Source organism: Rhinolophus sinicus, linkage group LG01, assembly GCF_036562045.2.
Source record: "Rhinolophus sinicus isolate RSC01 linkage group LG01, ASM3656204v1, whole genome shotgun sequence".
NCBI lineage: Eukaryota > Metazoa > Chordata > Mammalia > Chiroptera > Rhinolophidae > Rhinolophus > Rhinolophus sinicus.
The window spans coordinates 134,994,040-135,009,493 of NC_133751.1; the positions used below are offsets into that span (position 1 = coordinate 134,994,040).

At 36.0% G+C, this 15,454-nt stretch overlaps 1 protein-coding gene across 3 annotated transcripts in view; it reads right to left on the reverse strand.

Moving 5' to 3' along the window:
* ZEB2 (zinc finger E-box binding homeobox 2) overlaps positions 1-15,454 on the reverse strand; it is a 130,233-nt gene that overhangs the window by 7,614 nt on the left and 107,165 nt on the right. For all 3 annotated transcript variants that reach the window (XM_019735905.2, XM_019735906.2, XM_019735903.2), the window contains exons 5-9: positions 11,981-12,169; positions 11,071-11,285; positions 8,368-8,476; positions 5,463-7,432; positions 3,893-4,073 (exon numbers count right to left, since the gene is read on the reverse strand). In XM_019735905.2, coding sequence (XP_019591464.1) covers positions 3,893-4,073; positions 5,463-7,432; positions 8,368-8,476; positions 11,071-11,285; positions 11,981-12,169 — 2,664 coding nt within the window. The remainder of the gene's footprint in view (positions 1-3,892; positions 4,074-5,462; positions 7,433-8,367; positions 8,477-11,070; positions 11,286-11,980; positions 12,170-15,454) is intronic.

The following is a 15,454-nucleotide window of genomic DNA, read 5'->3' on the forward strand; positions in this document are numbered from 1 at the left end:
CAGTCTCAGGGATGGTCACCTCTGTAAGGACCAAGGTCATTGTCAGTAAAAGGGAGATCATTTGAGGACCTGACGTGCGGACAAGGCATACGGGTAAAGGAGACAACATAGGTAAGAACAGTGCAAGGGTCGCATGTGGTAAGCAATTAATGTTCAATACTTTTTTTGCATTTGTTAATACATTTTCAATAATTTCCCAAGTTGTAAGCAAGATGCATGTATCAGGAGCAGAGTACACGAAGTAAGGAATCTAAATGGAGAGAAGAGAAAGTACAGATGAAAAATTTCTTGGTGCTTCAGTTGCTACAGCATGTGTTGGTAGAACCATCCTACAATCTCCTTTAGATACTAATGTCTCATCAGCTCAGGAGCGCAAAAAGGTCCACCAGATAGGTCACTTCACTATCGGCTGTGTGACTAATTTTGAATGAATGTCACAGTTAATATGGCTCTCTCTTTTCCCAAGGAACAAAACACAAAGCAGTGTCCTTAGAACAAGCACTCTCCAGGACAAGTTTCAAGGCCTGTTAGGAATCTTGGGGAATGCCCACTAAACTGCAGTCTGTTATGTAAATAATCTATGGTTACAGGCAACCAACTTTCAGGGAATTCATTTGATAATAAACAATATGCTTACAATCAAAATATATTAATTTGCATTATGAACTAACAATCTGAAAGAATAAAATATTCAGCTAGTATGTTATGCAAAGGATAGAATTTGGGAGTGTACTGCAGGGAGTTTTCACCTATTTTATGCACTAAATCTCCAGAAGTTTCACTGGTATTTAATAAATTCAATTTAAATAGGAACTGACTTGGACATTCTTCTCTTTTTAACATGTTCGATTGATTTACCTGTTTCAAATCAAGACATCCTGGAATTAAATTTCCACATGAGTAAGATTCAGAAAAACATCTAAATTGACACTGAATGATCAAAACTTTTTGGAGGCAAATTTTTTCCTAATATCGAGGTTCATGGTTCACCTGACAGCTAGAACGATAACTAAAGTTAATAAATGGAAGGTTTTGGTATGAAAAATATCCTATAACTGATAAACAAAATTGACTAGTAATTTATTTAAAACTTTGACTTTATCTACTTACATGAAGAAAGCTTTTTATACTTTTCTCAAGGAGGGTTTAAAAGCACCTACCATGATGTCTCAGCAGAGAAAGTACTCAATAAATGTCAGATATAAATTTTGGTAGAATTCAAATGAGTTCTCAACAGTATCTAACAGGAGTTTCAGATTTTTTATTTCAACGTACTTGTTTGTGACAATGAATCCTATCAAGTCAACATTTATGTAATGTTTCTTTCCTCTGTCCCAGGCCCAGGTCCCAGGAAAAGAAAGCAAGCAATACACCACTGGTAAGAAAAATTAAGCATTATATCTTTGGTGTCTGTCTAGAAATAAATTAAACTGATTGAGGTAAAAGCACAGGATCTCAAGAAGTAGCTCATAATTTCTTTCTTAATTTAAACTATTCTATATGTTAAACTGCAGACAGATGTGACAAACACACTTTATCAATGACACATTCATAATCAACACATAATCAAATAATTCAATTTCATTCCCCAACCTTAGAATCAATCAGCCCAAAGACTGTTCTCACTTAGAATTTTCATATTATTGCATTCTCAAAGTATTACTAGTATTTAATATAAACAAATAAAAGGCTTGTGGGGCCCAATTAAGGAAGGAAAATGAACTAAATTTCCACATATATCATGAAGATAGAAAAATTCATGAAGAACTTCACTTTGACGGAACCTAATACACTGACAGTAGTAATGTCATGAGATGTTTGGTCAAGAGACCAAAAAGTTAACACATTGGAAACTTGACAAGCCAGGAAGCCAACAGGAGGATAATTAATCATGCATTTAGAGAAACCATTGGATGGTTAGCATCTTGTTGCTAGGCAATCTTTCGAGGCAGCAGATCTCACATCTTAAAGGATCAGAACGTTTTATTTTTATTTTTTAAAATACAGGATGTTTTTCAAATTGATTATGCATATTTGTGTTTGTCAACTTTTGGGTCTCTCAATTATCTATATACCTATGATGTTTATGAACTATGTAATTGGTAAAAAATAAAGATATTGACTGGATGTCAATATGTATGATAGCCCTCACTAAAATAAAAGTTTTACACTCACCATGTAGTAAATGATAGAGTTTGCATATGGTCATATAATAAAACCAATCAGAGAGGGAAAGATGCCTTCAGTGATGTGTCTATTGTAGCTGAATAATGAAATACAAAATATATTTGAGGTTGATTAAAATATTAAAGTAAATTTAGGTATGAGAATATCTTTACTTTAAAAATACTTAAATAGGACTTGGCACTAAAGAAAATATCTTTGCTATCTACCAAAAAGGACAAATATAGGACAATTTTGGCATTTCAAACATGGAATTATATCACGCAATTATGAAAACTTTTGAGATTTGTTATTCAACTTAAGTTGTCTTTAAAGTGGTATTAGTTGAACTTTTAAAATAATAGCCATTAATATCAGACAGTTGAAGAAAAGGAAAACTGGGTTGGTTGGAGTAAGAACACCGTTGTTTATCAACCTCGCTCTCTTCACAAATAGCCTCAACACTTCATGTTACAGAACTCACCTAACTTTCCCCCCACTCTCAGGCTGATTCTGGTCACTTGTGCTGTCTCTTGCACATACCCAGTGAGGAAAAAGGGAAGATGATAAGTACACGTGCTTCCCAAAGATCATTTTCAATCTCTCAAAAGGGTGCCAAGTATTTAGACAGTCAAAATGACAGAAAGTATCCCCATTCATTTTTCTTCGTTTTTCTTTTTCTTCTTTTGTCTCTTCATCACTTTTCCCCACAAAGCATTAATGTTAAATTATTTTTTTCCTCTATATTGAAATGTTCGATACTAGATTTCTTGGTTTAAAATGAGATTTTTTTCTACAATTTCACCCTGCCAATATTTTGATTGAAATCCTACTCTTTCTTTTCCCATCTAGGGCTAGTACAGCTTGCCAAATTTCTAGTGGGAAAAGTTGGAGATGGCTTAGAGACAGAGATGAGGCTAAGTTACTTTGTTGTTAAGGGTGGAGGGAGTAGGAGGGGGGAGGGAACACAGGCAAAGCTCCACCACAGAGCTGCAGATTGGATCTCGGATTGTGGGAACTAATATTACTTCCCATGATGGTACTTCACCTTTATTTGAGAAAATTAACCCACTATCTCTCTACTCTTAGGGAAGAATTAGGCTGCTATCTGGTCAGCTCTGTAATTGTTCCAATCTGAAAATAAACTAATTAAATTTAGAAAGTTTTATTTTAGTCCTCTAAATGTAAGTAGTTTCAGTAGCTCATTTGGCCTATTACTTTACTTATGTCTTTTCTTTTGCAGAACTTATATTTTCAGTTTATTCAAAATATGGCCAATTTATAAAAACCAACCAGAATCACACCTAAATCATGGCTTACTTGATTTTTAGATGATGACATTAATACAGGATTGACTAAACTTTTTGTTATTAAGTGTTTACTTATGTAGGTTCATCACAGCTTAAGTATTTGAAATTATTTTCAATAACTGGATTGTGTCATGCCATTTCATTGCTGTGGCCATTTAAATACACCTTTGACATGATTTGTGAATTTGGTGTACAGATTCACTGAGAAGATAGAAAGACAAGCACACTCATAAACACATGAATGATCCAATAAACAGACAACAAAAAAAGTCCTACTGAGCTAGGCAAAAGCGTTATTTCTTCCTTGTTGAAGGTATCAGCATATGCTACATCTTATGTTGCACAAGTGTACTCATTAAATATTATGAAATATACAGCAGGCTGGGAAGCTCTAACTAGCTAGTCAAAGTCACTCATACCTGTGTGTTCGTATTTATGTCGCAGAAGGGAACTGCTTTTCTGGAATGTCTTGTCACATAAGTCACATGCATACATGCCACTCTCTGTCTTCTTGATCTTCTTTCGAGACAGACAGGAGTCGGAGTCTGTCATGTCATCTAGGCCTGACATGTAGTCTTGTGCTCCATCAAGCAATTCTCCCTGTGATAGAATCATATAGTTCAACACAGTCTCTTCTCTTTGTATTTATACCAAACAACTTCAGATAGGCTGACATTTGGAAATCTCAAAAGTGCTTGTACTATTAATCTATCTAGTTTTTTTTAGTACTTTCCATAAACAATAGATGACCATAGATGAGGTCTCACATTTCAAAAAAAATAAAAGCCTTCTGTGCCCTAGATGGTAGAACTCATTGTTTTTCAAGGATAGAAAATGGTCAGCTCTGAAAGTGAGAAAAACATGAAATTTTCTAAAAAATCCTTAATTTTCTTTATATCAGGACATATCCATGAGTGAAAAATTCAACATCAGAATTTGTGTATTTTCCAGAGTGCTTAACTTTAGAAATGATCGGTAGCTGCAGAGACCTCATTTTAATTGAATATTATATTTAGGTACAAAATGTTATTATTATGCAATCTATTTAAATGTATGTCTACCAACTAAGGGCCTCAAGCTATATTTTTATATTTAATTTTCTAATTTGAAATAGGGAATATTAATAACACTTTTTATCAATGTTCTATCTATGTTAAAACAGCCTTCAGCATTGAGCAATAATGAATGTGGATCAGTAAATTATTAAATTTCTTGATATTTATTTTGTCTTGATCCAAAGGAGTGCAAACTTGCATGATAACATACATTTCCATTTGCTAGTCCACAGTTCAGTTTTCTTCGACTACGTTTGCACTAATTAATATTAGAGAAGATTAAATAGGCTTAAATACATTTACAGAGAGGGCAGATGTACTATAAATTGGAATACTGGAACAGCTGTTATAGAGGTGCACAGCTACTTATGCTCCTATTTTGCAAAAAGGGATTATACTGCATGACGTTAAAACATACCTGCTTTTGTATTTGAAAAATCATGAATTATTTACCAGTTTGAAAATTATACAAAAAGTCAGGTGGAATGTACAAAATATTTTTACAAATATTCTTCAAAATAAACTATTCCCTATAAAATCAACTACATATCAAATTTATACTTGCATTACTGCAAATTGTGAACATCTGTAAAAGTATGTGACTATTATAAATGTTAACATTTAGCATCTAGGTAAGTTACAGCAAATATTGTTATCAATATATAATTCTAAAAGCAGATGGATCGATCTAAACAAATCTCAAAAATAAATATTAAGTTCTTTTTTATCTTTTTTAAGGCAAATGTGCTTAAATAGTAGTGTTCCACTGTTTCTCCATTTAATTTTCTACTTTGGGTTCGAGTTAAAACAAACTCATCTCTTTCTGCTGAAATCATAGCACTTGCTATTTTCACTATGATTTTTTCCCTGATATGCACATAAATGATATAATTTTCACCTCCTCTTTTCACAGCAAAAGCATATGTCACATTACCTGAAATCCTTGTTTCCGTTGGTACTTTCTCCTTTGCTGCATATCAGCAAAAGTAGCTGCTCCAGTTGGGTAGGTATAGGCCATATGTGGTAGGAAGCTCATCTGATCCAGTCCTGGGTATGGTCGTAGCCCAGGGATACTGGTCTGGACTGGTGGCATGAAAGTGGCAGGGGGAAATGCGCTTTGTGGAGGAAGAGCTGTGTATAAAGGTTTGGCACTAAATGGGTTCATGCCGAACACTGGATTAGTGCTTTTGTTGTCCAGATTATTTGAATTTGAAAACTCTTTCTTGATAAAAGTCAAGTTTAGAGGCTCATCTGAGTTTTCAGATGATGAAGAAATACTGTTATGGTCTAAACTTATGCTGCTAGCTTTTGTTTTGTTCTTTGTGGCTATAATACTTTTGGGTTCTTTCATTTGTTTTGGTAATGACAAGTCCAAAGGCTCAGCCTGGAGCTCCTCAGAAGAGAAGCTGTTTGGAGTGTAAGAACTACTGTGGGAGTTTTTAGAAGATGTGGAGGAAAGATTTAAGGGAGAAGGAGTGTTACTCCTTGAGTGGTCCAATTTTTCAACTGGTTTAATATTGGTAAAATGGGAAGGTTTTGTTAGCCTGAGAGGAGGATCACAATTCGTGACACTGTTGTGGAGTTCTGCTATAGACGGTGATGTTATAGAGTCCATAGGTTTTACAGGAGACCTGGGTAATAAAGAGTCTTTTGTGGGAGGGTTGCTGCTGGGAGCTAACGGCTTGGAGTTCCTTTCCAGTGATGGTGACCTGGAATTTGAATACTGGTAGACTTTTCGTTGCTCAAACCATTCCTTCACAAATTCCTGAGGAAGGCCCACAGCAATGGAAATTTTCAGCAGTTCATCAGAGTTGGGCTCCATGTTCATAGCATAATATGCTTTAAGTACAGACATGTGGTCCTTGTATGGGTTGATGGGGCTTGTCATTCCTTTCTCAGAAAGTACAGATGACAAGATGAGGGCTTTATTATCAACAAAAACTCCGGCTTTGCTGGGGACTATGTTTTCATGAGGTTGCAGGACTGCCTTGATCTCTTCATTCATCTTACAAAGGTAACGTTCATGCTGATGCAAGGGAATGGGGCCAGGAAAACTTTCTTTACAGAACTGGCATGAAAATGGAGTGGATATGTTGTGGTTCTCAATCATTTTATCATCGGTGACCAAATCTATTAAAGTACGTAGCTTCTCTTTCTTTATGTTACTGATCTGTCTCCTTGAGTCAGTAGTCAAGCTCTGGAGGCAAGCTTTGGCTTCGTTGACTTTTTCTAATGTGTAGTCAATAATACTTTTAGTGGCACCATTATGACTCACTACTGGAAGACCTACAGGTGGAATATTAGGAGAGGTAACTCCTTGTTCCTCAGGTTGAGAGCATGGATCCTTCATGTGATAACCTTTCAACTTTGAAATTTCTTCAGCCTTGCAGTCCATTTTTTGCCTGGAAACCGTATTGTCCACAATCTGTAGAACCTTTTGTACCTCGCTTAAATTACTATTCATTGTGGGAAATCCAAGTAAAGGGCCTTCCATCCCTACACCTAAGTGCTGCATTGGACTCTGAGCAGACGGATGAACTCCTAGAGGGCTGGTGGCTCCAAGTGCACCATTCATAAAGGGACTAGTGCCGCTAAACCCGTGTGTGGCCATAAGAACTTTATAGTCATTGAAGTCTAGTGGTTCTGTTTTAATTTTCAGTAAGCCTGTTTGTTCAGACATACTAAGTGGTTTTCCATTCTCCAATTTGTTTCTTAACTGGGTAATGGCTGAATTAGTAGGGGAAGAAGAAACAGAATTAGGGGAAGAACCCGTCTTGATATTATTTCTCATTCGGCCATTTACAGAGATCAAACCAATACATTTCTTGCTGCTGATGTGTGAACTGTAGGAACCAGAATGGGAGAAACGTTTCTTGCAGTTTGGGCACTCGTATGGTTTTTCACCTAGAACGATAATTAAAATTAGCATTATATTTCTTTGACTGAGTAACAACTGCAATTGTCTACCAAAACAAGAATCTGTAAAAAACAAAGGAAAGGAACACAATGGGGTACCTCTACATTCTAGGTGCTCAGATTAGAATTATGTGGCCATAACTGTTTCTGGGCTTTATCTACCCTGGGAGGACATAATTCAAGATGTTAGCAGTGGAAGGTGAGGGCTATCTAGGCCTTTTTCAGCCAAGATCCCAAATCTTGTCTTGCCATCAGCAGCCTCCTATTTAAACATAGTGTCAGATTAATGTGTGGTCAATAGCACAATAAAGATGTCACGGTATTTAAAGGGAAGTGTAGCCATGGCTTTAATCAACTCTGTGGAGATTCCATTGATTCCACCAGTCCAACTAGTCCTATTAACATCCAATTTGGTAATAAAATGCTTGGCAGAGCTATCAAAATAGTTATAATGGAGAAATCTCAGTGGCAGGACATTGTTTGGTAATATACAGCTCTCAGGAATCAAGGAACATGTGTCATATAAAAAGCTCTTTTCCCAAATTTTTCAATTGTTTTCTTTCATGGTTAGGTATCACAAATGAATATCCTTCAGAATTTGTCACCTGAGTTTCTTCAGGTCAAAAATACTTAATCTGTAGAAGGGTTTTTAAAACGACAAAAAGGAGCCTCCGGATTTTGTAATAAATCAACGTATTAGCAATTTTTAGGAAGTATAAGCATTCCTCCTCTTACTTATCACCAAGATCGTGCTGTTGGTGGTAACACAAGTCTTGCAAAGACAAGGCAGGCACACATAGTTTATGAAATAAATGGATAGTTCTAAAAGCTACAAACGGGATTGTATAAATTTAAAGCAACCTTTTAAAAATCCCCTAATGAAACAAAATGAAAATGCGAGCACCGGCCCCTCTGCTACTCACCACTGTGAATTCGCAGGTGTTCTTTCAGATGGTGTTTATACTTGAAGGCCTTGCCACACTCTGTGCATTTGAACTTGCGATTACCTGCTCCTTGGGTCAGCATTTGGTGCTATAAAAGAAAGAGTGACATCAGTTTTGTGCAGGAGGAACAAAGGAAATTTGTTACAAATATTTTTAAAAGGCCTCTATTTTCCAGACAGGCCAAAAGGTTTGAGTGCACGTTTATTTATTTGCCCAGTCTTTCAGAGTTGCAATAAAAGTGATAATGTTGGCAATAAAATCGGAACAACAACAAAAAAAAGTGTTTTCACATGTGCATCCAACACTTGCTTTAGCATTATCTCTGTAGCATCTTTTCCAAAATGTTTCTTTGAGCCTTTGGAGAGAAGAAAGCATAATTGCAAAGATGTTTGTGGTTCTCTGTGTTTACTGCAAATTCTAAAATCTGAAGATTCCCTGTTGTCAGGCAACTATTTTGTCAAGAAAAATAAATAAATACTATCCTGAAAATTCTAAATAGTCTCCCAAAAAACTTCCCACAGAAATAACTGATTTTATCAATTATCTCATACGGAAGCAATACCAAATTTGAAGAAGAAGGGGAAAAACCTCACACACAAACAAAAAAAAATCCTTGACTACAAATACACGATAAGCATGTTTCAATATCCTCTTCCCTGTGCTAGTAGCAAATGTAAACCTTGTTTTTCCTGAGGTGTTGCATATCAGATTTGATTCATTATCAAATGTGAGAGACAACATCTTGGGTTATAGCTACTTGAGCAGTTTTATCACAGGTCAGTAGGAAAGACTTCAACGACTTTTCATTTTCCTTTTTCAGTAGTGTGCTAGGGAGTAGGGACAAAAAAAAAAAAAAGTTTGCTGAAAAGACAAGTTAAAAGCAGTGAAGATATAATCAAACACAGCTGACCTTTTTGAACAAGGGGAAAAAAGCACTGTGACTTAGAATCCTGAAGAAAAAAAAAAAAAATACAGCCATCCACTCTGGATGCTCAAGGTAGGAGGTCAGCCTTTTTCAAGCAGCAATGACACAAAAGCCTTTTGCAAAAAGACAGCACAGAAACGGTATGACAACTGCTAGGGTGTGCTGAATCTTCCCACATTCCTAGTGAGACAGATGGTGTTACATGGGACACAGGGAGGTTTGTTCAAACAGCAGCAACCTTCAAAGATCAAGCGGAGCCCAGCCCGCCGAGCGCCATTGAGGGACCAGCGCTCATATGTTGCTGAGTTGCATAAACAAACAGCAACAGCTGCTTTGTCTCCCCCCACAGCCCTCAGAGGACTACTATAAACTTTAGTTGTGCCACTGTTAATATGATACAATCATTTTAATTTACTAATTGTAAATGCCATGAGCAAATGAGGGGACTTTTCAACACCAAAGCTACCATTCATAATGCGCCAACACAATCACACTTCTGCATGTGAAATTTAAAGCAGTTATGCTAGATAAATATCTAGGCACTTTCTTTTTTTTTTTTCCTGGAGTTTTCGTGCATATAAGCGTAGGGAGATAAACTGTTACATAAGTGTAACTATGCCAGCATAGTTTTTATAACTGAACTTTGAAAAACATTCAGGTGACAAGCCCAATTAGATTTAAATGGAATAATTTTTGTGAACCGTCCTCTTAAAATAGTAAAAGTCCATAATACAGTATCATTATCAATGCTTGATTGTTTTGCTTATTCACATTTTCTTTAGTCAAAGAGAGTAAAGCCCATAAGAAAAAAAATCATAAAAATTTTATAAAATACCCTGTTTAATAATTTTTAAAACAGATATGGTGGCAAAGCTTATATAGGGTGATTCCAGCTCTGTAGGGCCAGTTATTGGGGCTTAAGGCACACCATTTCTGTTACCATTGGAACATACCATAATATCACTCTGCAGTCAATTCTCCCAGGAGGACAGAAAGAGCAATTTTGCTAAAACATTTAAGAGACACCATGAATCAATCCTATTCAATCATTTTAAGGATTTAAGAAGCTCTGCTTAACTGTCCAAGACAGAGATTTTATTTTTAACACAAATAAACCCAAAAAAGGCAGAGTAATTTTAACATTCAGTGACAAACATGAATGTCAAGAAGGGATCGTTTTTAACATATATCCAACATTTTAGGATTAACCCAGTTTACTTTTAATATATACACACATCTATGCTTTTAAAGTTTTTTCCTTAAAACACTTAATTCGATTTCATAAACTAGTAGCAGCTTGTAAAAATACCCTAAGTAATTGAAGGTGTTATATGACAAATGAAAGAAATACACACTTCTTTTACTACGACTTAGATCCTATATGAAAAAAAAAATCTAAGTAAAATGGGGTAAAAAATGGAATTAAAATTGCTGAGATGTTTAATAATGTATAATTAAAATGCTACAATTTCATTCACTTTTTGTGGAACATAAAAATGAAACTAAAGTCAAGTTAAAGTGCAAATAAAATTTCTAAATTAGAAATTAACACACTCATTCGATCGTGAACATAAGACTATTAAATCATATTAGAAGAGACCATCAAAAAATCATTTAGACCTCAATTAAAGCTATTACCATTAAAAGATCTGCATCTTCAAAATGCCATGAAAAATTAATAATGATTGCCAATCAAAGCAATATCGTTTCTCTAAGGGGTTATTATAGAAAGAAATCACTTAAAACCAACCCCCCACCTGATCTGTCCCTGGCTTGTGCGTCACCATATGCCGCTCGAGCTGGGTGCGGTAGGCAAACGTGTAGCTACAAAGAGGGCAGGAAAAGTTCTCTTCATTCTTCTCGTGGCGGTACTTGATGTGCTCCTTCAGTGATGTCAAGCGCTTGTAGCCCCGGTCGCAGTAGGGGCAGGTCAGCAGTTGGGCAAAAGCATCTGGAGTTCCAGGTGGCAGGTCTGTAGCCGAGAGACGAGAGGGAGAGAAGCAGGCCAAAAGGTCAGTAAATCAATGGCAGCTAATGGGCTGACTGCCCGGGATGGTATGACAGGAATCATTGCAATCTGCTCCACGAGAGTGCCATCATTGCACTCGGCCTCCGTGCACACCAGTCCCCTCGCACACCCAGGACAGACTTGTTGGAATCAGCTCACACTGGGCTAGAAAATTAATTAATTACTTGAGCGTTTTTTGGGGAAATTTAAACAGCTGATAAATGAGGAAATTCTCTTCAGGTGACTGACGGTTTGTAGTAAACCTTCGGTGACATATGACTCAGGAATTCACAGTGTGAAGGAGCTTTTCAGGTACACGGGAAGAAGAACAAAAGGTTAGGGTCAGGATTTCTAAACTTTTTTTTCCCCCCTCAAAAGTGAAATATTTCTGAAAGCTAGGAATCAATTTAGATATTTTTATCTCTTAGAAATAAGCTCTAATTGTTCTTGTTCTTTATTGGACGTACAAATGACACAAATTTGCTGACAAAAAAATTTCACAATACCCTAAAATTACAGTTCTAATCTTTGCTCATGAAATTCCATGCCTCTGCAGCTGTTCTTCAAATTTTAAGGTAAACACCCAGGCATGTAGTGCATTTGTAATTGTAACAGCTGCAGAGGTCAGTATAGTGGCTAAAAATGAATTACAGCCTCACCATTTTCTTCTTGCCCATTGGCCTCTGGCGTGCCAAGGCGAGACAGCTCCTCAGGGGCTTCTGGGTAAATAATGGCTGTGTCACTACGCTGAAGGTACTCCTCAATGCTGACTGCATGGCCATCGCGTTCCTCCAGTTTTCTTTTGGCAAAGTATTCCTCAAAGTCTGATGTGCAATTTGCATTCTTAACTGAAATCATAAAAGGAAAAGAAATGTCTTTTCAGGGCCCTCTTCCTTAGGAGCCCCAGCCGGCTTACATCATTGTTAGTAAGAAATCTTGACTTGCAAAAAGACTACCAATACCGAGTTTATTTGTAAGAAATGTTGCAGATGACCAGTGATTGGTTGAATGCTTAGTTTCATAAAATATGTACCCCCAAAAAAGAGGACACTTTTTTGTTCAATAAGCACATTTTCTTTTCTTCCAGGAATACCAGTCCACATAATTCACAAAGGGGAAAAAAAATTTAAAGAAAAATTTTTAAAAGATGAACTACATTCGAAGATTCATAAACAGGAGAGATAATACAAGCTCAAAACTACATTAATAGTCTATATAAAACTTCCCTTTCTTTTAAGAAAGTTATACTTAGTTTTTTTATTGTCCACTAAACTTAAGGTTCCTAACCACATATATATCATGTTGCTAAATATAAGCTTTTAACCCTCCACTCTGAATATCACAGATGACCAGGACTACATAGTGTGAGACAGATGTGAAATGACATATTCCTAGAGAGATAATAATGCGACTTTGTTTTTAAAAAATCATGGAATGTGGTAGTTTATCTTTTCCTATAATTTCAATATTTAGCTCAGTATTTTAAAGCTGCTAAAAACACAATTAAGCTTACCACTGATAGAAATAAAATAAAAAGTAACAGAATGAGTTAAGAAAATGGCTATATGGCCGTGTGATTTTGATATTATTTTTAAATTTAGTAATTATGACCCTATTCTCATAAAGTGAATAACAGCTATAAATCAATTTTGGAAACTTGTGTCAAAAGATTATGTATATTTGAAACTACTAGATATGTTTCTGAAATAAGCTGTTGTTTAAATAGCCTAAATACATTTTTTTATGCATAAGACAGAGTTGGGAGACTAGCTATTACATTATACTCTAGTATAAGTAGGTGGGGAAAAAAATCCTTTGTTTAAACAACTAATGGTGAGCCCTACTTTCATAGTTTCTGAGAGCAGTTAACCTTGATTCCACTGTGAGGTTCTTCATCTCACCTTCTCTGCCATAAAAGATATTATAGTACTTGCCATCCTAATTCTGCCTGGCAATTTGTGGCAGGGGTGATGTTCAAGCAAGTCAGTCCAGTTTTACTTTTATTTTTGGCTTTCACTATTAAGAACTTGTGGATTATAGATGAGAATAGAAAGTGGAACCTTCCATTAATTCAAGAAGTATTTACTGAATGCCTGGTATGTGACAGTCATCATGTCTTGTTTTGACAAGCAAAAAACAGATTCAGTCTCATCCTTCTGGAAGCCATGAGAGTGGTCGATACAAGTGACATTATCTCAAAAATGAATATAATGTGACGAACTCAAATAAGACTTAGGAAAGGACGTTGTATGGTGGTATGAAAGAAGTAACAGAGGGACCTGAGAGACTCTGGGAGATCAGGAAAACTTTAGTTAAGAAAACCTGAAGTTTAACTTTAGGCGCTGAGGAAGAGCAGTGGTGACTGGAAGTAGCATGGGGCATTTCAGGATCTAAAAGGAGAGTGCTGCAGTGCAGAGAGAAGTGGAGTAGTGTGATGTAAGGGTGGAGAGGCAGGCGGAACCAGACTATGTTGCATGTGATAGCCCTGTTAAGTATTTGGGTTTTATTCTAAGAGAAACAGGAAGCCATTGAAGGGTATTAAGCAAGGAGAATGGTTGGATGAAATTATGGGTTATCTGTATTTTTTAATGACAACTCTGGCTATAATGTGATAGGGATTGCAGGAAGAGAAAAGTCAATTCTGGGAAACCTGTTAGCAGTCTCTTGCCATAGGCAAGGCCAAAGATAAAGGTTAAGGAATTGGTGATAGAGATGACAGTAAGTGTCTGGATTTGGAGAGATACTTCAGAAGGAAAATCACTGGACTTGGGGAAGAATTGGTTGTGCCAAAGAGGGTGATGCTAAGGTCCTTCCTTAGATTCAGGTTTTTCAAATTTGATATATGGTAGGTGGCATTCACCAAAGCAAGGAACTCTGGAATTCTAAAGACTTGAAACTATGAACTAGTACATTGGATAAAATAAAAGAAAACTGGGGAACATTACACTTTGTAGAGTAGTAAACTAAGTGCTAGCAATGCTAAATATGGAGATCTCAAACCTTTCTCTTTTGCCACTCCGAATTCTGTTAATTTTAACAAGAGCAACAGTGTGATTCTGAGACCCATATTTCCTTCAAATATAGGTTTAGAATGTGCAATAGTGGATTAATATTTTATATCTTGAAATATTGCTTAGAACTTTTCTTAGAATCTAAAATCTTAAATATTTTCTTAGGAGAATATGGACATAGAGTCAGATCACTTTTCCACTGGTATGCTCATGATGCTATAGGTGTTTTCCAAAGGTTACTTATTGGTGATGATTGTGATGGTGTCATTTAGTTTGCATCATTAAGTCACTAGAGAGTATGAAGGAACTGCCAACTTGCACAAACTATTTGTTTATTGTTTTGGATCATCAAAATAACTTCAGATCAATCAAAGTTCACCTTTTGTTTTTAAGGGCAAGAAAATATAAAGCAGACAAAATATAAATATAAAGTGGATACAAGATGAACCTTTTTGGAACAACTTGACTGATTTAATCAATGACTGACTTGTGTTTCAGCACTGTGGAAGTAGAAAGTAATGTAACAGCTCTCTTCTGAACCCAGACCTACTCAAATGTTAAATGTTCAAGACACGATTTATTTAAGTTTTTCCAGAACATTGTCCCACTCGAAGATCCTTAATCTTAGTAAACATGGATGGATGTACATTTAACATCCTAATTTTATCTTGATATTTCAGCAACTATTTGAATTATCTGGCTATCTTTACATGAATTTTCATTTGCATATGAATGTTTCCATCAGAAATGTAATCAAATGCAAATTCAATTGGATTTGCATTAATAGCCTTTTGGCTTAAAAGGGAGGAAAATTCTGATTTTTCTGGATAGGCAAACTAAAACTGCATGTAGATACACCACCGGTGTTTGGAGAGGCAATTCACTTGCTAGATCAAATTTGACCATGCTAGACTTCTATGTCAAGTGTGATGGGGACAAAAGACATCGAATCATGTGCTTTCTTTAAGTATCACTTTTGATCATCTTTGTATGCTGAGCATCGAATATCTTGCCTAGAAATTAGTAGGCTCTCAAGAATCATTTATGTAATATATGTGGAATAAATTACGTCCTTAACACCAATCTTGGTGTAGAAATCTTCTAGTAAAAGGAAGCATAAGA